The following is a 27317-nucleotide window of genomic DNA, read 5'->3' on the forward strand; positions in this document are numbered from 1 at the left end:
GCTTGTCGCTCCCCAATGAATCGACAAGCGTCACGATGCACCCACTTTATTTCAGATATTTCCTAACTCAGCAATCAACGTTGTGGATGTTGAATGAGTTGAATGTCCAAGCTGCAGCCGATGTAGTTTGCAGGTTTTTATTGTCCAAAGGAAATATGAATGATGATGAATTTTAACAGAACAGTTGTCAGTTGTTTGTTATAGATAAGCTAAGCAGTTCCAACAGTGAAAACAGGTTTGAAAGTGAATCCTGGCAGGTGCATGCCTAGGCTCTGATTAACAGCCTCTTATAATAGAGGTGGTGTGCCCCCTAGTGTTCAAACATAAATACACCATTACCATATAATACAAGTAAGGGATAATGTATAGCTACGAGGTCATTGTCGCAAAATAATTGACCGACACGGAGTTCTGGAACACCGAGGCGCAGCCGAGGTGTTCTAAACGCAGTAAAGGTCAATTATTTTGCGACAATGACCGAGTATAGCTGTGCTGGAGCTTAAAGGACTGTATATAAATTTCACCTTAGGGGGTTGGTCGGATGCCTTAACTGCCGAACTAATGATACCAAATTACACAACTGAGTAAACTAAATTAAATGGAGTCACCTAGACTAGAAAGAGCGAGGAAACTGTTGAATCATAATGCCATTTTATCATAGGCGGCGGGTGAGCTGGACATTAGGGTAGGCTATAGATCGGATGAGACTCGCGCGTAGCGCGCAACATTTTCCCTTTTTCTTCTTTGCTTGCACGCAAACGGTGCTGTCCAGGTTCTGATGTCACACCCACATCTAGGCTACTACAGCGAGTCCCACTCATTTCATATAGTGCAAATTAATTGTTCAAATGAAGGCATCCAATATGATTAACCATTGTCTTACCTTAATGCAGCAAAAGTTTCGGATGCGCCTCATTGGGAAAGGCCGTTCACAAGTTGCGGTGCCGACGGCAATGAAGGAAACGTTTTCCATAATTTGGATCTCATCATGCTTTGAAAACAATGTACATAGTAGCTCTAAAAAGTTTCCACGGTTTGATTAACTCTGACTCAGTCTCATCATGCCCTCGTAGAGCAAGCCCTTGGCCTCAGGTGATCCAGTGTTATGCCCAGGCGGCATGTAACTTGGAATGGAGTTCCAGGTCTTGGCAGCTCTCACGGAGAGGGCTGATTTGCTAAATGTACTTGTCCTTAATGGAAATTAGTGTTAGGATGCGAATAGACGCCACCCGGTACAACAGTTCTGAACCCGAACGCGGAACTGCAAGTTTGTTGGTAAAAGACTACACGCGAACCTGGAGGTGAACAATCGGAAAGTGGGGGTGGGGCTAGACCATGGAGCATTTTGAAGACCAGACTGGCATCGGTTAGTTTGGTGATGCGGCGTGATTGGTTACTGCCCGCAGTCTGGAATGTTAAACGGCCACCACACCTACTGCCATTGACACCTTGGTTGGCCGACCCTTGCGTATTGTCACCACCGGGCTGCAGCAGCCCACACGCACACAATATCGTAGCCTAGGCTGCCTATAATAATGCGCAGACTGGGTCGGCATAGCCTCCCCTGGCCTTATATACGCGCCGCCTATGCATTTTATATAAACAAGGGGAAAAACATACATACAAATATTCTTAGTACTTTATACAATTCCTAATTAAAATATAGCTAAATTTAGATGGGCGCCCAAATTGTTCTACTAAAGTGTTCTGGCCAACGTTGCCACGGTTACCGTTGCAGCAGAGGAACAATTCCTCTGCCGGACGAGAGAGGTGGAGAGAGAGTTAGTAATCCTGGTGGTGAGAACCCGGAGGGGTTATGTGGCGAGGAGTAGTCGACCGCTGCGTGGTGATGAAGGCGGGAAGACGCTGCCCGGTCCGATTGGCGCTACCAGTCTGCTCCTGCAGACCAGATGCCCCGCTGTTGGGTATCCGAGTGTCTCCCTCCGCTCAGTAGTGAGCATGCAGACAGCCAGACTGAAGACACGCTGTCCTCCTCTGTACAACAGGATAGTGCTAGCGGACCTGCTGAGCTAGCAAATGACTGGTTGTGTGCCTCTGTAGTCTGTACTACCCAAAGCTGTAAAGGAATGTGAATCACTACCCACTTTCAAAAACACTCTCAAAGAACACCTACGGGAGACTGCAATTCGAAACTGGCCCATGTAAATGTCCTAACCCAACCCCCTCCAATGTACAGTAAATGACCAAGTATGGTTGTCAATATTCCAATGTACAGTTTTGCTTGTACAGTTGTACAGTGTTCCCCCCCCACCCCACCCACCGAACCACCTCCAATGTACAGCCCCCACCCCACCTACCCAACCTCCCCCAGTGTACAGTTTTTACATCAAATGTACATATACTTTTTTCTGGACTCTGTATCACAAACAGTACTGTATTTGCAAATCTGGTATGTCATAAATGTATAGATGTAGCAGTACTGTCTATCTGTATGTCATGTATGTCATATATGTCCTGATGAATTGAAAATGGGGGACCCTGATGTAAACAAGACAAAAGTCTTTCTCTGGTCTGCATCCCCTTAACAATTGTGTGTATTGAGCTGTACCGTATTGTACCCATTCTGCAATCTGTTAATAAAGTTTGCTAGCTCTAGTTCATGACAGCTAGCATAGCTAGCATAGCTTGTCCAACAATGTAGTAGTACTACAGTACCGATATCAGCTTATCTTATCTTATCTTATTGAATCTTACGTGGATGTTTGATCAGGTAGTGGTACACATTTGGGTATTCAAGAGATGGCCAAGTCTTTGGATTGTTCTCCCAGTGGTCTGCAGGTGTCTTGTATGGACAAGATTGTAAGTCAATCAGGGCAAGCTTTGACTCATATCTCGCCTTTGTTGTGATTGTAATGGTACATAATTCACCCACAGAACTATTGTTAGGAACCTTCTAGAACATTAGTTCTGCCCGAACATTCTGGAACGTTTGTGATGATGTCATAGTAGAACATACTAGAACCTTAGTCTGCCCGAACATTCTGGAATGTTTGTGATGATGTCATAGTAGAACCTTCTAGAACATTGAACATTCTTATTTAAGCACATTCTGTTTAGCTTTCCAGTAACGTACTGTATGGTGTAGGTGTATTCGCTCTGCCTCAAGCCACCATCTCCGACTCCCATCTCTCGGCACTACACCTTAGAACTACCAGAAAGGCTTTCAAAATAGTGGAATGCCATGTTGGCCTCAATATTATCAAAACAAATGAAATGAAAAGGTTATGAAATTAACAAGAGTGTGCTAAAAACATGTAATAAAAACGGAGCTCCATGCATACATTTGATCAGTAGAAATCCGTTTCTTTCCCCCATACCAAGATGGCGGCGGTCTCGTGACATCAGAGTGTCTACGAGAATTGCGTAGAATCCGGTAACATCATTAACATCATTCGAACTTCCTGTGTCTTCTAGAACGCAACAATGGCGTCTTGCTCTGTGGTAAGTATTTTAAGCTTTTTTTTCAAGTAAAATAATGCAATTGTCTAATGTATTCTGTTTCCGATCAAAACTATATTATATATACATGACACAAGTGTCTCATAAAGCCGAAGAGAAAATGTATCTATTCGTATCGTGATTGTTTACCATCTCATGTGATGCTAAGCTAATGTGATGCTAAGTTAACGCTAACTAACTAGCTAACGTAACGTTACCTGCCTATTCTAGTCGTTACCAAAGTTGTGACGATGTTTTGTGTAGTTGTAATCGTTATCCATGTGTTCATAGGTATCCTGTTCTTAATTGAATATGTTTAACGTTAACGTTAGTCCAGCTCATTCGTGGTCTAATTGCCTTGAAATGTAACGTTATGCTAGACAGCTCAAGTGTAAACATCGTTCCACAGGCGTCTTCCTCGCTCGTTGGGGAAGAACACACTGCTGAGAAGAGAGAGGCGAGACTCCGAAAGTTTCGGGAATTGCATTTCAAAAGGGTGAGTTGTCTGCTTTAATCAGATGCATACAGTGTTATCATTGACACTACTGCCACTTCTTAGGCCTCTGCTGTTCACCCAGCTCCATAGTAGATTCCCAGGAATAATATTGACCTTCTGGCTTGGTGTTTTGTTAATTTATTAAGCTAATGTTATTAATAAAGGTATGGAACCCGAAGGCACAGTTGCACATATAGTGCCCATCAGGTAAATTATATTAGCCTAAAAGGAAACGACTGCTAATCTGGTTGCTCTGTTTGTATATTATATACAGTATATATATATTCTGCACACTTGAGGGAAATTATTTGTATATTTTGTACCTAGTTGAATCACTTGTACATTGTATATTGCTCTTGCACTTTGGTTGGATGCCAAACCTCTTTTTGTTGTGCTGTATAATGGCAAAGAAATGTGAATCTAATCGAATTACATTATTTGCCAGAGCCAGCTTCTATGTTTGCTGGATATAACTAAGGAGTTTGGGTGCAGACAATTTCACTTGTCAGGTGCTGTGATGTAGCCTACTGCCCAGCAAACACAAGATTGATTGAACAACTCAACCCATTCTAAGGCATATGGAGGAACCATTCAAGTTGGCTCTGGCAAATGATGTAATCTCCCTTGAGTGTGCTGCACCTACTAACACCCAAGATATGGTATTATTCAACCAATAAGCTAAAGTGATTCTACCTGTATGTCCCAGTCACGTTGTTGGACTGTGCAGAGAATGGTCATGTCACTGGAGTTGGGCAGTGCAGAGAATGGTCATGTCACTGGAGTTGGGCAGTGCAGAGAATGGTCATGTCACTGGAGTTGGGCAGTGCAGAGAATGGTCATGTCACTGGAGTTGGGCAGTGCAGAGAATGGTCATGTCACTGGAGTTGGGCAGTGCAGAGAATAGTCATGTCACTGGCGTTGGGCAGTGCAGAGAATGGTCATGTCACTGGAGTTGGGCAGTGCAGAGAATGGACATGTCACTGGAGTTGGGCAGTGCAGAGAATGGTCATGTCACTGGAGTTGGGCAGTGCAGAGAATGGTCATGTCACTGGAGTTGGGCAGTGCAGAGAACGGACATGTCACTGGAGTTGGGCAGTGCAGAGAAAGGACATGTCGCTGGAGTTGGGCAGTGCCGAGAACTAGGGCTGTGCGATATGACGATATTATATAAATATCGGGTACAGTTCATTAACAATACACTTTTTAAACGTATCGTGGATATCGTGATGTTTTGCCCAAGAGGCTTGTGTCGCGTCAATCTGGTCCACACGTTGACACTTTTGAACAGCGCCGCCCCACACACACACTACTGCATCAAAAGTGACTACTTATGATAACAAAGGCATTCGTTTTGTGGCATTAACGTTATAATAATAATAATGCAGGACCTGTTCAGAGGTCTCTATATAGTTACACTTTCAATAACATCAGCGTATTTACATAGTGCCGACCGAGGTCGACCTAGATATAGCAAGCTCGTTCATATCTCAGCCCGTGCTGACTCAGTTGTGCCCATTCTGCGGTCTGTTAATAACGTTTTCAATCAGACAGATGTATGGAAAGGCTTTTATTATAACATCCGTTGAAGTAAAATCATTATGCCTCCAGTCGTTTAGTCCTTCTGCGGAGCTAAAAGCTAAACGTCGGCCGCGGCGAGCTGCCATTGTTATTGTCATTGAGCTCTCCAATGGCGGAAGTAAAAAATAAATACGCGCTTTCCGATTGGTGCTAAGAACAGCAGGGCGGGTGCAAGCGATGTGACGTAATTGGCAGACGCGACTGTCAATCAAAATGATTCTGTTTGCCGACTGAATGAATGAGAACGTTATTAAAAGATTGCAGCATGGGTACAAATAATACAGTACAGCTCAATACAACAACAGTCAACAGCGGACTGGAGGATGCAGACCAGAGAAAGACTTTCGTCTTGTTTACATCAGGGTCCCCCATTTTCAATTCATCATATTTCATATCTAAATCATATAATATCTCATTGCTAAATATATGCAATATATAATCTAATAATCCAATAATCTAAATCTAATATATAATATAAAAATGCTAAATGCATGGGTATTTTATTTTGTCTTTAATGTTAGCTTGCAAACTCAAATACTGTCTTGGTAAGCCTCATAATGAATTTTGGGGAAAAAAAGAAAAACATCGTGATGCGTATCGTGTATCGCCGAAAGGTCAGAAAATATCGTGATATCATATTTAGGCCATATCGCCCAGCCCTACCGAGAACAGACATGTCGCTGGAGTTGGGCAGTGCCGAGAACAGACATGTCGCTGGAGTTGGGCAGTGCAGAGAACAGACATGTCGCTGGAGTTTGGCAGTGCAGAGAACAGACATGTCGCTGGAGTTGGGCAGTGCAGAGAATGGACATTAGGGATGGGCACAAGTAATGTTTTCCCAGATTGAGTACTTTTATTAATTACTTCTAGTGTTTTATATATATATATTTTAATAATTGATATCGGAAAAAATATATCGATTTTTTGTGTGTGCCCAGGGCAGTTTTAAAACAAGAGACAGTGGACAGACTTGTCTTTCTTGCCTGCCTTAAAGTAATGGCTTTGCTTGTCCAAATGACGATACTGACCAAATTGAGATTTATTTTTCTCTTGTCCATTTATTTTGTTTGCTTTCTAATTTAAAATACAGTTTGAAACAGTCTGTACACAGTAGGCTATGTGTGCTAGCAGAGCTAGTCTCCAGTCACGGTGCGGTGCGGTGCACATGTGCTGTGGTTTGTCCACCAAAAAAGCGCCAAAAGATAGAAAAGAAACTAGCAGAGCCAGACCTATTCAACTCCCCTGGAGCCACAGCCAGCAGAGAAGCCTGTTTACTTTCGCTTTCAAACCAGCTGCAGCCTGAGAACTGGAGTGTGAGGGGCTGTAACACAGTAAAGATGGCATCAACGACAAAGAATTGCTGCAAAATAAACATACGTCTGTTGTTAAAAAAAAAAAAAAAAGTATAACAATTTAGATAATTATCGATATCGAGTGATATGATAACATCATATCGTTATCGCGATATCATTTTTGGCAATACATTTCTAGAATGCATCTTAAATCGCATGGCAGCAGCAATGACGAGATAGTGTCACACACACACTCTGACACTCTCTCTCTCTCTCTCTCTGAGACACACACACACTGCAAATTGTATTATGTCTTGCTCCGTGGACATAACAATGCACAGCACCTGATGCTTAATGTGTCAGTTACCATTTGTAATAATTACATTACCTCCACTTTCTACAACAGGTCTGCTGTTGGAGTTGGACAGTGTAGAGAATGGACATGTCACTGGAGTTGGACAGTGTAGAGCAGGGGTCTCAAACTCGCGGGCCAATTGCGGCCCGCTGGATGATATTTTGCGGCCCCCTACTTGACATCAAAGTTTAGGGTTAGTGCGGCCCGCGCGCAACTGTTGTGCGAGTTGGATGTTTTATTTATTTTATCACTTGTAGGCTACCATAGCCCAGGCTCATGACAGCAACGTTACGTTAGTGACTTGGTTGAAACGTGATTCCGGAGTGATACCAAGTGGAACTTGGAAGGAAAATATATCCAGTGCGTATGGCAGGCATTCTCGAAATTCTCCGCTGTCTCCTCTGCAAGCAGTGCTCTGCCTGTCTGTCTGTCTGGCTACTCTGGTCCAATCACATTCAGCGTCCCGTCAGCGTTTCTCCCCCCCACCCACAGTCTGCCAATCAGAGCAGAGTAGGGCGGGTTTTCACGGAATGAGTGTTGTCTCTTTCAGCGGGTCAGAGTGAGAGTTGACAGCGCATCTACTGGTAGTCTAATCTGCAGGTACTGTAGCTAGTAACCTCGTTCCCGGTTTTACAGTATCTCCGTGAGATAAATGTAGCTAGTAGCCTAGTTTCGCCAGCAGGCAGTTAATAGAAAAATATGGCATGCTCATGCTGAATGGACTGAAAAATATGCGTGCATCCTCCCAGCACCAAACCAATGTGCCTAATATGCCAAGAAACGGTAGCTCTTGTGAAGAATGGCAATTTGAAACGCCACTACGAAACAAAACAGTTATTTTGATGCCGCCTTTCCTCAAAATTCAGTGCTAAGAACCACAAAAATAAATGGAATGAAATCATCATATCGAGCTGCAACCAGAATTATTGTTAAAGCTATGTCACAATGAGAAAAAGCAACCAAGTCCTCACTCAGTGGCATGGGTGTTGGCTAAACACAAGAAGCCATTCTCATGCATACATAATAAAATAATGTATGACTGAAGTGATGGAGACTATGTTTGAAGGCAAACAAAAGCAAATCCTCCTCAGATAGCACAGCAACCAGAATAACTGAAATACTGGCTGATGATTTGATTAAACGGCTTTGTGATAGAAAAAAAATGCACAGTGCATTTCCATAGCTGTGGATGAGTCCACTGACACCACTGAGAATGCTCAGTTGCTGGTGTTTGTGAGGTTTTAGTGAGTTTGTGAGAAGATTTTTAACCCCTTTTTTTGTGGAATATTTGATGCGGCCCAGCTTCACCCAGACTCTACCTCCAGCGGCCCCCAGGTAAATTGAGTTTGAGACCCCTGGTGTAGAGAATGGACATGTCACTGGAATTGGTACATCTGCCATTACATTGTTTTGTTGAGTTGGCCCCATTACACCTCAAGCAGGCTCAACAGTGCTGGTACTACATTTAATTGCATTACACTACTACTAGGTTATCTGACTGAAATAACCAATGCACCTAGTCTACATGTATGCACTGGGGATGGGACAATATGGCCTAAAAAAAAAGAATGGTTTGTTTCCGGTTGCCGACCGACCCTGCCGATTTAGGTGCGACCCAATATATTTTAAATATTTTATAGTTTAAAAAAGAATAAAGTTTCATAGACATCTTAGTCAAACCTTTAGTATTATGGATATTAAACATGCTGGCAGAGTACATGCATCCATGTTGTTGTGAACATTTTAATTAAATAAAGAAATTCCCTATCCATAGTCGCTGTGGGAAAGAATAAAAAAAATAAAATAAAAAAATAAAATTCCCTGCCTACCCATGGCCTTAACTGACAACCAACAGGAAACAAACAATATTGTTTTTTATGCCTATGAGTAACTTACTGATATTTGGGCCTCTATAACAATAATATTGCGATATCTTTAACACTTTGGTTGCCTAAGGTTAAATTCATGATATACCATAGATTGCCAGCGCTATTTGTCTATGGAGAAAGTCCCCTTCTTTGCAGGGCTATAACTTTTTAAATTCTATTGCTACATTGCCATTATTAGGGCCCATTCAAAGTCCTATATGTATTGTTCATTGTGTAGCAACGTTAAACTTTTTCATTCACATATTCATAGTAAAGTATGGTCTAATGTATAAGTATGTTTTCATCTCTTTCTGCAGCTTTCTCCAGAACGTGATCTATAGCCCAAAATACATTATATTGATGATGCAATACAGTTTTATGGCAATCAGCGCGATATAAAAAATTACAACTAGACGTACTTCTAGAAGTTACTACACGTCATCTGATGTTGACCGGATGGGCTAGGGGGCGTTTATAATTCCGTGGGCAGCGTTATACCAATCATCTAATGTGGGTCAAATGTTGATAATAGCAGTTAGTATCGAAGACGGTAACGTTACACGCTGAAACTCACCCCAGTCTCCGCGCGCCGTTGGGCGATCATTGTAGAGTTGAAATCTTATCATTATGGGATGTAAATTTACCCGGTCCATCTCCAGCTTGTATAATGGTATATACGTCCAAATCATGTTGTTTATCGAGTTATTGGCAATCGATCACTGTGTAGCGTGACGAGCCAGAGTCGCGGGACCTATAGCGAGCACCCGGAAGTACTACGGACGTAGCACAACCTCTATGCCACTTCCTGTTAAAGCGATTGCGCCGATCGGCCACCAGATGGCGCTCCTGAACCGCCAGAGAGCTCAGTGGGTCCTGCTGGTGGATCTCAGGCCAGCGGAGGGGACATATGAATCCGATCGCAGATTTTTGAAATATTGATATAAGGACGCTGTACAGCGTCCCCCGGCAACTTGAGCATGGCCAGCAATGACGTCAAAACACGTTTCATGGCAGTCAAAGTGTTAATAATTGATATATTGCAAGAAATTGTATCTACGATACATTACGATATCCGTAACCGAAGAAAAAATACTAGATGCACGATAATTATCGGGCCGATATCAGCAATTATGACGTCATCCCGATAAAATTATTGATCGCTCCGATAATATAATATATTTTTTGGTTAAAAAATTGCGGTGTGGGTGGATTGGGATGAAGGGCGTTTGTTTTTACTGTAGGCTCCTCCCGTTTTGCCAGTACTGTGGTACGACTGATAGCGTGTGGTTTAGGAAGAGGGAGTTTTTCACAAATCCAGCGCTCCCTTTCTCGCCTGGCTGTGACGTAGTCACGTAACTTTCAGAAGCAGCGCGGATAGTAAACAAAGATGGCGTCAGTAGTGTGGGACTTTTTCAAAGTTTCAGAGGAAAACGGTTTGCTTGCTATTTGTAACAAATGCAATGCAGAAGTTCCACAAGGAGGGAAAAGGGCAACAAGCTATAACACATCCAACATAATAAGTCACCTGCAACATCACCACCGCTACGATGGTGTGTTAATTAAAAGCCTATGACGACGCGCAAGAAGCTAAAGCTGCTGCAAATCTAGCCCCTTTCGTGACTGTGATGCAACCCTTGGTTGAATACGCAGTCACTTATTGCTCCGTAGTAGCCAGGTTAATTTGCACCACCAAGCACTGCTTAAAAGCTAGCGGTGGGTCCAAAATATATCAGATATAAATTTCAAAGGTACCCAGCGTTCCATTAGGGTTTCACACACACACAGCGTTTGAAAGCTTGGCGTTGCTAATAAAAATGTTGAATCATTTTTATAAACGAGTTAAAAAAAAATGCCAAGTAATAGTTGTTTCATGGACCAAGACCACAACAGTCTCCTCTCCTATAGCGTCAAATGTTTTATCTGCTGACGAAGCACAATACCTGTTGGTTTAGTTCACTCATTGTTCAGGGAAACGCATTGTTAACACATTGGTCGCCATGGGTTATATCCATAGCCAGTCTGCCACCGTTGAAAGCCTATGGAGATGTTTACCTTTTTTGCAGGGCTATAACTTTTTAAATTGTATTGCTATATGACATTACTATGGCCCATTCAACATCGATTATCTATCGTTCAGGATGTGGGAACGTTATATTTTTTCATTCATACATTGTGTTACTAGCGTTGAGAATATAAGTATGTTTTTAATCTTTTCTGCTGTAATTCCAAAAACAGTAGTTATAGGCCCTGAAGCATATATAGATTATCGATTGGCGTTTCTTTCCTATACACACTATATCAAAAAATTCAAATGTATATGATCGGTATACATTATGCTTCATCATGCGTGAAGGAAGGGGGGGTGGGGGTTTATAATTCCTTGATCGTCAGTAACGGCTTTATTTACTATGGGTTATACGCTGATCAGATGGTTTGCAGTGAAATGAATAAACAATCAGGCTGAAAATAACTTTAGTGTCCTCTTGCGCCGATGAGACTGGAGGAGAAAGATCCCAATTATTTGACGCGATCTCCTACATCCATTTCCGGTTTGTATGGCGCAATAAACGCTGAAATCATATAGATTATTGCGTTATGAAAGCGATCCAAATGCACTATAGTGTTTGTCTGGAGTCCCATAACAAGATGTGACTGCCGGAGGGATTTCCTCTACGCACCGATCGGCACTTCCGGTTTTAGCGAGAGTGTAACTCGCCCGACCATCCACCAGGCCGCGGTATTGAGGCGTTGCAATCTCATACAGGGTCCCGCTGGAGTCCGGAGGTTGGCTGGATGAATTATGAATGCCATGCCGAAAAAATTTAATATTGATTCCAAAAACGGCATACGCCGTTGTTGGCGTTCAATGCATGGCGGACAATAACGACTTACGTCGTTTATGGCACACAATGTGTTAATGACATTGACGGATTGTGAATTTTGTGATTGACTCAAATAATATTTATTTGGAAAAATAAATATAGTCATTTTAGTCAAAACTGTTCTCTTGGCTTTGTTTTGTTCATAGTAGTAACGCTCATGTCATGATAAATCTGGTTAGGTCAAAACTACAGGAATATACATAAAAAATCTTTTTTTTTAATACAATAAATATATACATTATCGGTTATCGGTATCGACCTTGAGGAGCAGAAAGTTATTGGTATCGATATCGGGGTCAAAAAATCTATCGTGCACCCCTAAAAAATACCCACTAAAAAAGGCAAAAAGCAGGAATTATGTGTTTTTATTCACAGAATCTACATAAAAGCGTATCTGATTCTTTAGTGTGCATCACAAACTGGCCAATTGTACATGAAACAATGTACAACGAATTGCATAGACTCAGAGCCTCTTTCACACACTGACCGCAACTTGATTATTATGAACTATTAATTATGTCCCCAGCAGAAGACTTTGTTACCATCTGCAATACAAATATGTATACATCATCTGTTTATCTAATTGGTAGGGATGGGACTTTCTAGCAAAAGTGCTATTTGAATGTATATAAATGTACGGTATATAAAAAAAATTGTTACCGGTATATTAATTTTCTTTTTTTTTCTTAATCAGCTGACCAGCAATAAATCAAAATGACACCATTCACCATCGTAGTACAGCATTGCATCAACCAGCTTTAATAAACAAACAGAAATAGTAGCATGTGCATCTTTTTGATCAATTAGGCTATGAAAATGAGGCTGCCTCTAAATATAAAAAGGAATTAAATAAGAATGTTTGCTTCAATAAAAAAAAAGCATTACATTTTTTAACCGATCCAGAAACGACTATTCGAATCTTCGAATATTCGGTCCCATCCCTACTAATTGGATAACATTTACAGTCTGTTGACCTCATTCCAAACTTTTTTTATTGTAGTAAAATGACATTGTCAGCAATTATTTTTTATTGATACTTGACGCCAGTGTATTGATAAGTGTTGCAAGAGGAAGTATGACGATATAACGCCGTATTTATTAAATTTTTTGTCCCACCCCTACGATGCACTAGCATCCAAGTCACCCTGCCTCCCCCTGCAGCTTACATTCAGTCATTGGCTGTTACCCAGAACTGGCCAGACGCTTCCCTATTCAGCCTCCTCTGCAAGCTCCCTTACTGCTTTCTTATGCTTTGTTCCCCCAAGTTCAAGTTTGCTTTTATTTGTCACGTATAAAGTAAATGTACATTACAGTGAAATGCTTGGTTCTGTTTATGAGCCCCTGATAATGTGCTTCATACAGTAAAAATATTAAATATATTAAAATAAAAAGTAAGTAAAAGAGGAATAAAGTCCAAACAAACACTATACAAATATACAACCTAAGTACAATGAAGTAAAATGCAGGTAATGAGGTACAAAAATGCAAACTTAAAATAAAATGCTAAAATGAGGTATGGATGTAGTGTAAATAGATAAACATATGGTGTAGTGTTAGTGTCTAAAGTGAGTGTTAAGGTGAGTGTTTTTTAAAGTGAGTGTGCATGTCGATGTGAGTGTAGATGGATGGGTTGACGTTACTGCCAGATGTTAGTGCCCCTCAGGAGGGGTACCGTTGGGTTACTACCTAAGCCCCTCACCCCAGCTTCCAGAGTCCAGTACTTAGATCTCCTCCTTCTGTGGGCGGTTTTGATTCCCTCCTCACCTCAGCATAGTCGTCTGAATGAGAACGTGAGGTCATTGTAAGAGCTTCTCTTTTAGGCTATTAAACAATTGAGCAGATGGTTGCAAATATTTACAGAACGGACACGAGACGATTTACCGTTTGTAACCTTCAGGTGGCACGTGCATACTGTATAGAACAGCGGTTCTCAAACTACGGGTCGTGACCCAAAGTGGGGTCGTGGGTAGGTGACGGTGGCACATTGGCATGTAAAAAAGAAAATAATAATAAAGATCTTATTTTTTTTATGTTCTGGCAACATATTTTGGCTAAATATGCCTTGTTCTATAAATGTGTATTGATAACATAGTGCTCTAATAAAATGTTCTATTAAATATGCATGATCAAGTTCAACGTGTGCTTTTATTTTAATATTTCTTAATTCCACGTTAAAATTGTGGGGTCGCCAAACAAATCCTAAATAAAATGGGGTTGTGGTATAAAAAAGTTTGAGAACCCCTATAGAAGCTCGAAAGAAGAAAGTGTAAGTCAATTATTCCCAGGAATCTACTGGAGTGGGTTTGGCTTCTATGTCAGTGAAGATTTCCACATAGAGCGGTCTGTCATCTTCTCTTCTCTTTTCCATCGCAGACTGAAGCGCGAAAGCTAAATCACCAGGAGGTTGTGGAGGAGGACAAGAGGCTGAAGCTGCCAACCAACTGGGAGGCAAAGAAAGCCCGGCTGGAGTGGGATCTCGCTGTGGACGAGAAGAAGAAGGTTTGTTGAGGCTAGCGGCTCACTGCTCTGTATTTATAGTACGATGGCAACTATGGCTTCTCAAGATGCCGACAACAGAAGCCCTTTGTCAGTTGTTGTTACGAAAGTGTTACTTTCCCGGTTACTTGTCATTGCAATGTGACTTTGGATCTTTTAATAGGAATCTGATTTTATCTAACCACATTGCTGTGGATCAACACTGGGCGCGAAACGTCTGGTTTTGGATCTCCTCCGGCTGTGTTTATTTTACTCTGAGGCAGCATCACTCTTCCTTGCTTCTAATTGTATCGCTGATATGCCCATTTTGGCAGGGTTGCATACAAACGATGCAGAATTCAGCAAAAAATCTGAGCCTAAGATCCATTCCTGATCCTGATAACTCATTGATAACTCAATCCATCTTTTCTTTTTTATCCATTCAGAATCGGAATCAGAAAGGACTTTATTCGCCAAGTAGTTTTCACATACAAGGAATTTGCTTTGGTCGTTTTCGGTGCGACATTAGCGGACAGACATTAACAGACAGATAATACAATAAAGAGGTGGAGTAAGATAATATGAACAAAGTTGAGCACAATATAATATAATTATCAAATAAAATATAGGCCAGGGCTGTACAACTGTAAGTAAAGAGGTAGAATAATATTAAATGGGATTAATTTTTTTTATAAATATAGCACAATAGAATCTGAGAATTTACAATAAAGATAAAATAGGAATAGGCCAGGGCTGTGCAATGGGCAATTATGTACAAAGAGTATGAGTCAGTGAAGTATAAACAGGTATGTTTGGTTGTTTATGCAAGTATTTAGTCCAGTAGGGGTGTGTTAATGTAACACGGTGGGGGGGGGGGGGTCAGTGAGTATTTACTATATCCTAATATCAGGTGTGACAGGAATCATATTTCAAGTCACTCATGTGTTACATTTTGACAAGGGGTGGGAATCGGAGAGCTCCCAATTTGTCACAATGCTTGGGCCATGATTGTGATTCTTATTTTTCTGCAATGCCTTAAAGGGATATTTCACTTAAGTAAAACTTTACAAATATCAACAGTCTTACCTTTATCTAAAGTTATCTACAAGTACGCTAGCAACCACTGTTGTTCCTGTGTCGTCCATCACCAGGTTCCTCATTCACTTCCATACATTTTTAGGACCAAGTCTAAAAAAACAAATCATACAGCAAAATTATTCAGTGTAATTTATTTCTGTCAAAGGTACTTGTTTTTGTGTGACAAATTGTCAATAAAGCAACTATTTCTCACTTGAGGTGTAGCTTGACCAACTGTCATAACTTAACTAAGCATAAACAAGGTATCAAAAAATATATTGTTTTTGTATCTGTATCAGACTATACCCAGCCCTAATCAAATGCCAAAACAAACACGTACCTTTGACTCAGAATTGTCTGTTTTAATACATTTTGCACAGCAGTAGTTTGTTTATACTTTAGACGTATTCTATTTAGACTAGGTAAACAGAGGACAACAGAGACGGCAGTGGTCGCTAGCTTACTTGCAGATGCACTAAAGTGAAATATCCCTTAACTGTTATGATTTAATGTGTGTTATAGACTATATCATGATTTATTGCTGTTTTTCTTTTCTGTCTACTACAGTAGACACAATATATTTTAGGGAAATAAAATGTCAAAATCTATTAGGCTATATTTCTAATTAATTTAATTACTAGATCAAATGTATGACATGTCAGCCTTTAAAGCCATCAAGTTGACTTTTCCAAGAAGGTCTTTCATGACCAGTGTTAAAATGGCACGATGCTGGGCGTGATCTGAACAATATAGTGGGGAGAGTACAACAACACTGCCCGACATCAATCTTCTCCTAACTTAGATGAGTTGTTTTCATTAATGGTTGATGTGTGTCTTCCAGGATTGTGCTGCCAACGGGGAGGATTACCACAGAGTGAAACTGCTGGAGATCAGTGCGGAGGACGCGGAGCGCTTCGAGAGGAAGAAGAAGAAGAGGAACCCTGACCCAGGGTTCTCCGGTTAGTACAAGGGTTCTGCACATTTGCGTACCTGACTATATTATTTTTTTTTATCCGCTTTTTCTTCCGTTTTTCTGTTTTGTTTTTTTTCTTCTCCCATCCCAATTTTTGTCGTTATGCCAATTCCCCCCTCCCCTTCCTGGTTGTTGCTCGCATGTGCCCCCCACTGGTCGGTCTAGGGAGCCCTGAAGTCTATCAGATGCTTCCTCCGAGACATAGGAGACAGCCAGCAGCATCTTTTCACCTGCCAGCGCGGACTCTCATTGGTGAGGTGTAACATGTGGGAGGTCACACTACCCTCACCATCTCCCTCCCTCGCTGTGCAGGCGCCCTGACCGACCTGTAGGACAGGGCAGTACAGTGCGATATATATGTCGCACGTGCGACACTGACGTCAGTCTGTGCGATGAAAGGATTGACTTCAATAGCACTGGTGCGATGGCCCGCTATCCACTTGGTACTTGTAGTCTTGTGCGATTAAATACAATGTCCCTTCTGCGTAAAACTCCATATATCAAACACCAAATCCCATAATCCCTAGCGAACAATATCCCCGCGAGTTGCGAGCAGTGACTCATATCCTCTCGGCTCAGCTCACAACACAGCAGGTGACTGCAGGACTCGTCTCAGCAGCGTTTGGAACGCGGACATTGAAACAGAGCTAGTAGATAGTGTTGTCGCGACCCAAAACAAATCCCTGCTGTTTTATTCGGCAACGGGTCAAATGCATATAACATGCTTTGCAATCCTTGCGTCATAAAGTCCGAAATGAACGTTACCCAGACCGTGCTTCTGCCTTCTGCTCTCAGCCGAGCGGGGCTGCACAGCAGTGCGGCTATTTTGCGATCCGAAATAAGTCTGTGGTGTTTTTTTTTTCTCACAACGGGTCAAATGCATCTAACACGCTTTGCATCATCGCCATTCCTTTATGCCCACATCGCCCGAAATGAACGTTACATTAGCATAAGCTAACAAGCTAATCCTGATCAGAGGCAGAGCCATAGAGACAGTGTGGACTGGGGAAAGGGTGTGTGTGTGTCGAGAGGAGTGGAAGTTTGAAGACAGACTAGATGATGCAGGGGTGGTGAGTTGAAACAGTGTGAATGAATGAAAACTTTATTTAACAGATTGCAGAATGGGTACAATACAGTACGGCTCAATACACACAATTGTTAAGGGGATGCAGACCATAGAAAGACTTTCATCTTGTTTACATCAGGGTCCCCCATTGTGTGTGTGTGTGTCCCAACCGACCCCACTTCTATGTTTCAATAAATTATTTGCATTTAAAACTATTAACGCTGACTCATTCCTTCAGTCCACTCAAAATTATGCTAATATTCCTTGTTGTTTATGATATTAATTGAAAATAGCATATGAGAGTATTATAGTAATAATAACACATGGCGATATACTAAAAAGCAATTTATAATTTTTGGCTGGTAAAAAATCTGCCTTTTTTAAATCTACCAGCCAAATGGCTGGTAAGTCAAAAGGTTAAGTTTGTTCCCTGACTGCAACTAAATAACACAAATACAATAGGCACATTTGTGACTGTTACAAATATAACACGTTTTATACTTGTGCTACAAGATTTTGGCCAGTGCTACAAAACTATCAACCTCTGTAGCACCAGTGCTATGTGCAAAAAAAGTTAACGTACAGCCCTGCTGTAGGAGTCGCTGTTTACAACGACCAGAATACCACCCCACCGGCTTCCCTCCCGCTGACTCTGCCAATTGAGCCAGTATGACGGCTGGCCAAGCCTTACAATTTCTGTACGACAAGTCAGCAGGAAGGGTACTCTTACAGCTGAGTAACAATGATCATCAAACAGTGCTGAAACTTGGGTGTTGCAGTGTTGAGTGCATAGTAGTAAAGACACATTATTAAAGTGTGATCTGTAAGGAAAGGGGGAAGAAGCACCTTTTTATTGAGGTAGAATGCATCTTAACCATGTCTCATCTAAATTAACATAGGATCATTTACATGATACTAGTATGCACTCTGCTACTAAGGAATCTACCATGCCTATATTACCTACTATGGTAATATGCACTCAAGTCTGTAGCACTCAAGTTCGACACGGTTTGATGAACAATGTTACTTACCCTTAGCTGCCAGTAGGGATGGGTACCGAATTCGGTACTTTTAAAGGTACTTACCGAAACACGTCGGTACTACCGAGTATCGATTCACGTGAGATACAGTTTACATTTTAATTTAAATTTATTTTTTAAACTTTTTTTCTCTTCATGTCAACGTTCACACGCACAATATACGCTTACCTAGGATTTGACTTGATTCAACAACAAAGCAGTAGGGGCAATGGCAAGCCGAAAACGGTTGAAAGTGTAGTTATTTGAAGTTTTGATTTTTTTCCACAACTGAGGTAGGTAGATTACATTTTTAGAGACTAAAGTACCGAAAAAAGGTACCGTTGGGTACCGGTATCGATTCACAGGTACCGGTACCGTATCGGTTCAAATGTGAACGGTACCCATCCCTAGCTGCCAGAGTTGTACCCTTCCTGCTGACTTGTTGTTCAGAACACTAAGTCACTTTGGATAAAAGCGTCAGCTAAATGACTGTACTATTATAGGCCTACTGTATTGAGGTAAGACCCATCTTAACCAGGTCTCGTCTAAAGTAACATGATCCTAACATACATAATACTATGTTTACCAATACACACAGAAACCATCAACTGTTGGACCAACGGGACTACAAATGATCTGGGAGGATTCCATGAAGCAAGATTACACAGCCAGATAACTTTTCAAAAATATTATTAACTGACCTGATATTTTGTTCACAATTACCATTATTTATGACAGAATCACGTTCCTTAAAGGGGAACTCCAACATTTTGGGAAATTAGCTTATTTAACATCTTCCCTGGAGTTAGACAAGAAGATACATACCTTTTTTGTCTCTGTGCGTGCATTTAGCTTTGGGAATAGACGCTCCGTTAGCATAGCTTAGCTTCATCACTGGAAGTGAGGCAGATCCGTAGCCTTACAGTGCCTTACAGTGTATTGCAAGGTCTGACATTGACCAAACTTGATATGCATGACCTTGGTGGGCTCTAGGTCAACTCCTGAAAAGGGGGTCAATGTCAGACTTTGCAATCAAAAGTTAGGGGGCTAATAACCCTTGCCATAATTTCAGTGCGCCCCCTAACTTTTGATTGCAAGGTCTGACATTGACCCCCTTTTCAGGAGTTGACCTAGAGCGCACCAAGGTCATGCATATCAAATTTGGTCAATGTCAGACCTTGCAATACACTGTTAAGCACTGTAAGGCTACGGATCTGCCTCATTTCCAGTGATGAAGCTAAGCTATGCTAACGGAGCGTCTATTCCCAAAGCTAAATGCACGCACAGAGACAAAAAAGGTATGTATCTTCTTGTCTAACTCCAGGGAAGATGTTAAATAAGCTAATTTCCCAAAATGTTGGAGTTCCCCTTTAACCTGAAATTCAATTTTAGTTTAGTTAAAATCAAAACTTCCAGGATATCGGCCTAGTTGAAATCTAAACTTCCAGGATATCGGCCTAGTTCAAATCTAAACTTCCAGGATATAGGCCTAGTTCAAATCAATGTGTGAGCAGCTTCCTTGAATGCCGTCATTTGGTGCTCCTGGCTGATCCCACAGCACCATGTTTCACAACTAAGGATGTAGTACTGATGTCAAACCAGAAGTGAAGGATGTAGTACTGATGTCAAACCAGAAGTGAAGGATGTAGTACTGATGTCAAACCAGAAGTGAACCATCTTTATCCACTTGATCCATTTTGTGGATTTGTCCTAACACCACATTCCAGCACTAGTTTTGCTCAAAAGACCTATTCAGGACTACAGGTCTTTTCTGCTACCTAAACCAATGACCTGTTTTAAAACTGTCTCAGGCTTTGTTCAGACTGCAGGCAAATTGTTTGTTTCTCAAATAGAATTTTCTCAAATAAGATCTTTTAACTGTCCGCACTGTTTATTTGCAAGTAATCCGATCAGTGATCCATGCATCACCAACCTACCGGCATGGGTTGCTGTGGTGACTGTGTTGGCTACCGCTAACGGTACATGACACCCATATAGCGATAGCGTTTTTGCCATTAGACAAATTTGTTTTGCTAAGCTAACTAAGTGGATTAGCTTAAGCTAACTATCGGCTAACGTTAGCCACTCTGATGCACTTCCGTCACTCTGGATTTCACGCTGTCGCTAGAGTCGCGTTGCGGGTGACGCAGAAGACACTGTGAAGTCCTATTGGAGCTGTCAGACTGAGAAATCTGATTGGAATCGCATTTCAAACCACCTCCCAAATGTGGTTTGGATCAGATTTGAAAAAGTCGCATTTCATGTGGTTCTTTTTGCTCTCCAGACGTTCTAAAATCAAGCTGGATACAATCTGGATATGACAAAAAAAATGGATCAGTGCTGGCAGTCTGAACATGGCCTTAGTGTCATCCTTCGTTATTAGACACAAGTTATCACTCACTGATTCCTCGTACTTGACATTGTTCTTCTGTAAGCTGCACAGAAAGCAAAAGCATGCTCCCTAGTGGACTTAGGGAGCATCCCTGTTGTGCCCTAGAACCTCAGCCTGTTCCTTTAGCAAATATCCACCTAATGAAATGTACTCTCGAGGAAAACAAGTGGTGCAAAGTGATTGTATTGTGCCAAGCTATAGTAGCTGATTGGTTAACACGTTCTCCTCGATTCTCAAGCTAGCCGCTGATGCAGGAGAGTGAAGGGCTGCTACTGGAGCCGGTGCCGTCATTCTCCTACACATAGCTGTCGTGCGTAGGATGAGGCTGGTTGCGTGTAAAGACCCCTCGGGATATTAATCATTTTCAACCGCCTCCAATTTAATCTGCAGAGGAAAGGATTGCCGCGTCTCCCGAATATGGCCGCCATCTGTTGCATCAAAAACCCCTCTCCGAATTAAAACCTCTGGGGAGAAAATTATCACCAGAGGGTCTTGAAAGGAGAAGGCCTCCTCATCCCTGCTTAACCAGACGCAGGTTGTGTCACAGAGCCCCATGTCTGCTTGTCGTTCGTTCCGGTAATTATAACCCCCCCCCCTCTCTCTCTCTCTTCTTGTGCTGCCATCGGCCCGCAGGTTACGCGGAGGCCCAGCTGCGACAGTACCAGAGGCTCACCAAGCAGATCAAACCCGACATGGAGAGCTACGAGAAGCAGAGAGAGGAGTGGTGAGTAACGGCCTCCGCCATGTAAAACGTATCTTCCCATTTATTCCATGACTTCACTGTCTTTGATACTTTCTCCAGCGCTGCAGCGAGGGGGGGCGGATGAATGTCCCCCATGGCCCTCAGGCATACGTATATCCCTCTGAATTCCCATGGGAGAGGCCCCAGAGAAATGATCTATGACACATCTCTGCTATTAGCAATGCTACTGTGAAATTTTTAATAGAGGAAGATGAGCTGTAAGCATTGGTCGGTTCCCATCCGTCACATGTGCACAAAGCGCTCACTATGTGCAATAAGCAGAGTGCCTCTCATCCTCCTGCCCCTGGGTGGCGTCTCCTGGGAAGCCCCTGTACAGGCAGCCAGATCAGGATGTTGATCTCTCCTAAAAAGGGACTATTTCCCAAGTCGGGGTTCTAAAGACTTTAGCCTGATTGTCGATAAGACTTGTCTAGTCTCCTGTCTACCTCCTAGGGTCTTTCCCTTTTTAAAATCGCAGATTTCCGCCAATCCGCTTGATATCGGCTCGGATCACGTCACGAGATCACCCTACTTAACGACAGCTATGCGAGTGCCAGTAGGTGTCGTTGCTAGATAGCGGTTTAGTGCCGTTAATGATGTCTGCTAACATTATACTGTTGGTCTGAAGTAACCAATTAGAACCTTCAAGTCTCGCATTGCTAATGTTTTTACACCTCTCAATTGGAGGAAGGATAAATCCTCTTAATGAGGAATATAACCCACAAGGAGAAGTTGTACTTTAAGTGCATTTTGAGTTTTCACAGCATTGGTGTGAGGTAATATGCTTTTTTAGAGGGCAAAGATGGTCATAGTTATGGTGGGTTTTGTTGAAATCAGCCAAAGAGGAGTTCAGTGCCCGCGGGTCTCCCTCCGTCTTAATGTCTGCCACATGCATGGCTGTGAAAGGAAGAGCCCTGCAGCCTTTCATCAGGATGATCGTCATGACAACTGAATCCTTCAGATGAGGAACCACACGAGTGTTGAAAGCTCTCGGATGAGTTGGTGTTTTTTTTTGTTAAAGTGTTAAATAGCTCTACTTTCCAACACCCATCACTGATCATAAAGGTCTCTGGTCAGTAACATGGGTCTCCCAGTCCCTCCTTCTCTACAATAAACACAAAATACATTTTCTGGTATCCCTTCCAATCAGGAGAGAGAACCCTAGGTTTTTTTTTTTTTTTTTTTTTTTTTTTTTTATACTTATTTCAAGAAATCTTACCATGCCAGATTTGCTTATTCCACTGGTAGATTATTTTACTTGTTTAAAGCACAAATGTGTGCCAGCACATTGTAGGTGTTCAGTTGAGTGTGTGAGTGATGAATCCGGCATTGGTCAACTGTGTGGCAGAGGAACCAGTCCAGCGAACGAACACGCATATCTACCTGTGCCCTCCTACCTCCGGTCAATGGTCTCTAGCTACACACCCTCAAGACTCCTACGCTCTACATCTTCTGGCCGCCTCAGACCCACTCCTATCTAAGCTCCAGTAGGGTCATCAAAGAGAAGCAGGCTATTCTCTGTCATCGCTCCACAATGGTGGAACGAACTTCCCACCACAGTCAGGACAGCCGAAACCAGCCCAATTTTCCACTGTCTACTAAAAACACACTTTTTCAATCAATATCTGAAATGAAGAAGAAGAAAGAAAAAAGATAACCGTCTTACTGACTCTCACTAGTATTCACTCTGCTACTAAGGAATCTACCTTGCCTACTACCTACTATGCTAATATTATGTCTATACTACTATGCACTCAAGTTCGACACTGTTTGACGAACAATATTAGTTACCCTTAGCTGCCAGAGTTGTACCCTTCCTGCTGACTTGTTGTACATAACTTGTAAGTCGCTTTGGATCAAATGACTAAAAGTAACATGCAACATGCGTACGTAGAACGCAGATGTTGGAGAGGTGCCCCTTCTGTGCGCCTATTGGAGCATATTTAGTATTTGAAAAGGGTGATCAGCGGTTGTGTATTTCATATTTATTTCCCTGTGCTCTGCAGTGGTGTGGACTTCCACCCCACCTCCAACAGCCTCATCCACGGCACCCACGTCCCAAGCAAAGCGGGCATCGACCGCATGGTGGATGATGTAGAGAAACAGTAAGTAAACCACAAAACGTGTGTGTGTGAGAGAGAGAGAGATTCTAACCTTCCAGTAAAAATCAGTCTTAAATGAGGTCTGCCGGGTGGAAGGAGTGGGTTTGGGAGCCTCCTGCTTGTGAGTGAGAGTCAAAACCCTTTGCATGCTTGTATCCGGAGCTTATCTGATCCGACTGAATAAGCCCCAGTGTGGAGAGCCTGATGGAATGACTGATACAGTGCTGTTGTGGCCTGCCCGGGGTTGTTCTGGGGGAGCTCCTCTGCTCCCCTCTCCGTCACTCTTAGTGAGACCTTGGCCTTCTGAATGATCCCTCGTTTTCCCCCACTCAGTGACCACAAATTAAGTTTTGTCTGCGTTGTATGGTGAGTGGACGGGTGGTTAGTCAAGCCTCTTGTGAAAATCATAAAAGCCACATAAGGTTTCACTCTAAAGGAATGACACATGGTGGTCGAACGGCACCTAACGGTACGAAGTAGGGCTGTCGCTTTTCCTCAAGATCAAGTTCAAACTAATTGAAAGTGATATGGAATTTGTTTGGATTCTGTAGAATTTTTATGTAATCAGAATTTATTATAATATGTTATAACACACACACCCGCCCCATTCCCAAAACAATTATTGTCATTGGTTTGGATAGCTGTAATTGTAATTGGACAGGCACTAGAGGGAGAGAGAACTTCACAATCATTTGTTTCTTTGTTTAATGTCACATTCTTTCTTAATTTGAGGAAATTTGACATGAGCTTCCTCCACGAGCAAAACAAATCCCAACGTGACCGAGTGGTTGTGCTCGTATCTCCCAAATGTTGTGCCGTTAACTGGCTCAGGAAAGTCCAAGGCTTTATTCTGATATTTGCATATAATCTTGAGACATGTCCAAGAACTCTACAATTTCACACACATTAATTTAGTTTGACAGTTATTTGAGAGTAAATGATGTCATCGGGGACATTGAATCCTTGTGCTGTGTTAATTACAACTAAATGAAAAGCCTCCTGTGGACAGGTGTTTCACTACAAACACTAAACTCGGTGCATCTGGTCTTTTGTGCATAAATGTACTGTATGTTACAATTCCAATGCTACTGTAATGTCCATATCAAATATACCTAACAAAAGCGATCAGTGAAATGATGGCCTGTACTAGTCTACATCATGCCAGAGACCATGTTAAGATGGGGCCTGGCCGCCTGGGTTAAAAAGAAAGAAAAAAGAACCTCTTTTATATTTATTTTCAGAACATCTCCATCATGATGAAATGCTACAAAGCTTTGTAATTACTGGTTTGGGGCAGACTTTGGGCACAACTTGATTATTTACACAAGCAAATATGCTCAATAGTTCATCATTACTGTGGCAAACTTCACCAGTCAGTCACCATAATTTATATTGTTTTATAGCCCGGCTCTAGAATAGTCTCACCTTTTTGATTTCCATAGTCCCCCTCTGATCTGTTGTGTATGTGAGATGGTCCAAGGCTTGTGTTAAGGATGCGACTGTGGGAGATTAGACGAGGCTTCGGCTGCCAGGGTATGACGCACAACCCTGCTTTGAAGACGTACTGAATAAGGACTACGAGATCACAAATTAACAGTATTTGTATTGTGTGTGTGTGTGTGAGAGAGCGGAAACAGAAGGCTAGGTTTTTCCGTCGTCGCTCTTTGGCGAATTAGAATGCGCTCCGCAATATCATTGCCTGTAGTGCTTGTCAAGTATTATGCTTCATGCTGCTTCTCTTTGCCGTTGTCAGGATTGAGAAGAGGGCCAAGTACAGCCGACGCAGGGCCTACAACGATGACGCAGACATCGACTACATCAACGAGAGGAACGCCAAGTTCAACAAGAAAGCAGAGCGCTTCTACGGCAAATACACTGCGGAGATCAAACAGAACCTGGAGAGAGGCACAGCCGTCTAGTGAATGGCAACGGCCATCGGAACCAACCGAGATTGTGTCGTCTCCTTTCAGGGGGACTTGGGGGAGCATCTTATTCGGATGGTCACAGGACCAGTCGGCACAATCCTCACATGTCTGTGTATTGTGATTCTGTCGTAACAAATGTTTCTATTTGAATTATAGTTTTCCGTTTTCACTTTGTCATTTGGGATCATTTGAACTGTTAACCTTTTGTGTTTTTTAAGTGACAATTATTTTTAAGTGACAATTATTTCAATCTATTTACTTTGTTCCTTCCTGTCAAAGCCTATAAACATGATTGAGCAAACGTTTCAACACCCTTGATATTAGCCACGATTTACATTTTTCTTCTTTTCTTTTATTAAATAAATCCCCAATTACGTGATTTGGTTATCTTACAATCTTGTTGGTTTTTGCTGCGTGGGGTCCCTGGTAGGGGGGCACATACAGTGAGCGTGAGAATGAAACACGCACCGCCGTCAAACCTGGAGGGTGTGCGGCATGTTGTCGAGCAGAAAATAGTAAAATACCAGCCCACTGAGCCCAGGAATGTGTTAGTGTAGGTGCACGCGGAGATAAGCAACAACAATTAAGCAATTAAATTTAATCGTTATCGCCCACATACTCGCCTCGAGCTGTGACATGGAGCAGCGAGAGGCTCGTGAGTCGTGACCCCGGAGGAGATGAAAGACGAGTCATCAGATTCCCATGACTCAGTCTTCCGCCGTTCCCCACAGTGTCGCTGCGCCCTCTACAGGCGGGGGCGGGAGTAGACTCGTTCCTTGTTTGCACAATGTGGGGGGTTCCACTAACACATTGAGTGGAACTGAGGTCTTGAGCCTTAATTTGAATCAGGCGTGTGTTATGTTTCATCTAGATTAATGAATGTGTTCTGAATAAGCTTCATGTGATATGGTAATAAGATAAAGATGGGGGGGGGGGGCTTCAAAGGCTAGTGTGCGGGGAAGCGGTGACACAAGTTGTTTATGTTCTGATCCGGGGGAGGGTGGGAAGACCGATTTAAATAATGTCTTTGATATCTGACTCTGTAGATTTACAGTAAATGAGAACTTAATTTCCCGTTTTTTTTTGTAGTTTTATCTTATTAGCCCGAGGATGTTGGCAGGAAAGGACATGAGGGCTACGGTACCTGTGTTTTTATTTTCTTCTCATCTTTCAGTAGGTTGTCATCTGTGCTTTTCTGGAGGCTAAACACATTTTATGTTTGTCATCCTGTTAAGATCCGTATTTGCTTCACCTTCCCGACAACTAAGGGGTGAAATGTACGGTAACTATGGTAGGTAGGTACTAGTTATACTAAAAATAAATACTGTACTCATGTACAGTTGTTGTGTATGCTCTTTATTTCCATTTTAGATAACTTGGCTTGATTACAATTATCAGGAAATATTAAACCTTTTACTATATTGTATTTATCTGAACCCTGTTGGTTTTTGCGTGAATTGGCATTTTCAAAGTTTCCGCCTGCCAAATTTTAAGAAGGCAATCGGTCATGTCATAACTGAACCACCAACCTCTTTAACATAACCATAAGATGTCGGCACTTACAGTACCATTGTATAATATGTACAATCTAAAATGGAGGACCTCTACGAAGGTAC

General features: G+C 42.1%; 1 protein-coding gene across 1 annotated transcript; it reads left to right on the forward strand.

Annotated features, from left to right (window-relative positions):
* The first annotated feature begins 3407 nt into the window (after positions 1 to 3407).
* On the forward strand, positions 3408 to 26599 carry syf2 (SYF2 pre-mRNA-splicing factor). The gene is made up of 7 exons (XM_084309542.1): positions 3408 to 3462; positions 3869 to 3955; positions 14304 to 14429; positions 16324 to 16441; positions 21566 to 21656; positions 23681 to 23779; positions 25530 to 26599. The coding sequence occupies exons 1-7, from the start codon at positions 3445 to 3447 to the stop codon at positions 25693 to 25695; spliced, it is 705 nt and encodes a 234-aa protein (XP_084165668.1). The 5' UTR covers positions 3408 to 3444; the 3' UTR covers positions 25696 to 26599.
* The last annotated feature ends 718 nt before the right edge of the window (positions 26600 to 27317 follow it).

Source organism: Notolepis coatsorum, assembly GCF_963971535.1.
Source record: "Notolepis coatsorum genome assembly, chromosome: 3".
In the NCBI taxonomy this organism is placed as follows: Eukaryota; Metazoa; Chordata; class Actinopteri; order Aulopiformes; family Paralepididae; genus Notolepis; species Notolepis coatsorum.

Bases quoted from the DNA above. Each gene is read 5' to 3' on its own strand.
- syf2 (XM_084309542.1), top strand. The intron at 3,956-14,303 runs GTGAGTTGTCTG...TTTCCATCGCAG, and splicing joins GGGAATTGCATTTCAAAAGG to ACTGAAGCGCGAAAGCTAAA. The intron at 14,430-16,323 runs GTTTGTTGAGGC...TGTGTCTTCCAG, and splicing joins CTGTGGACGAGAAGAAGAAG to GATTGTGCTGCCAACGGGGA.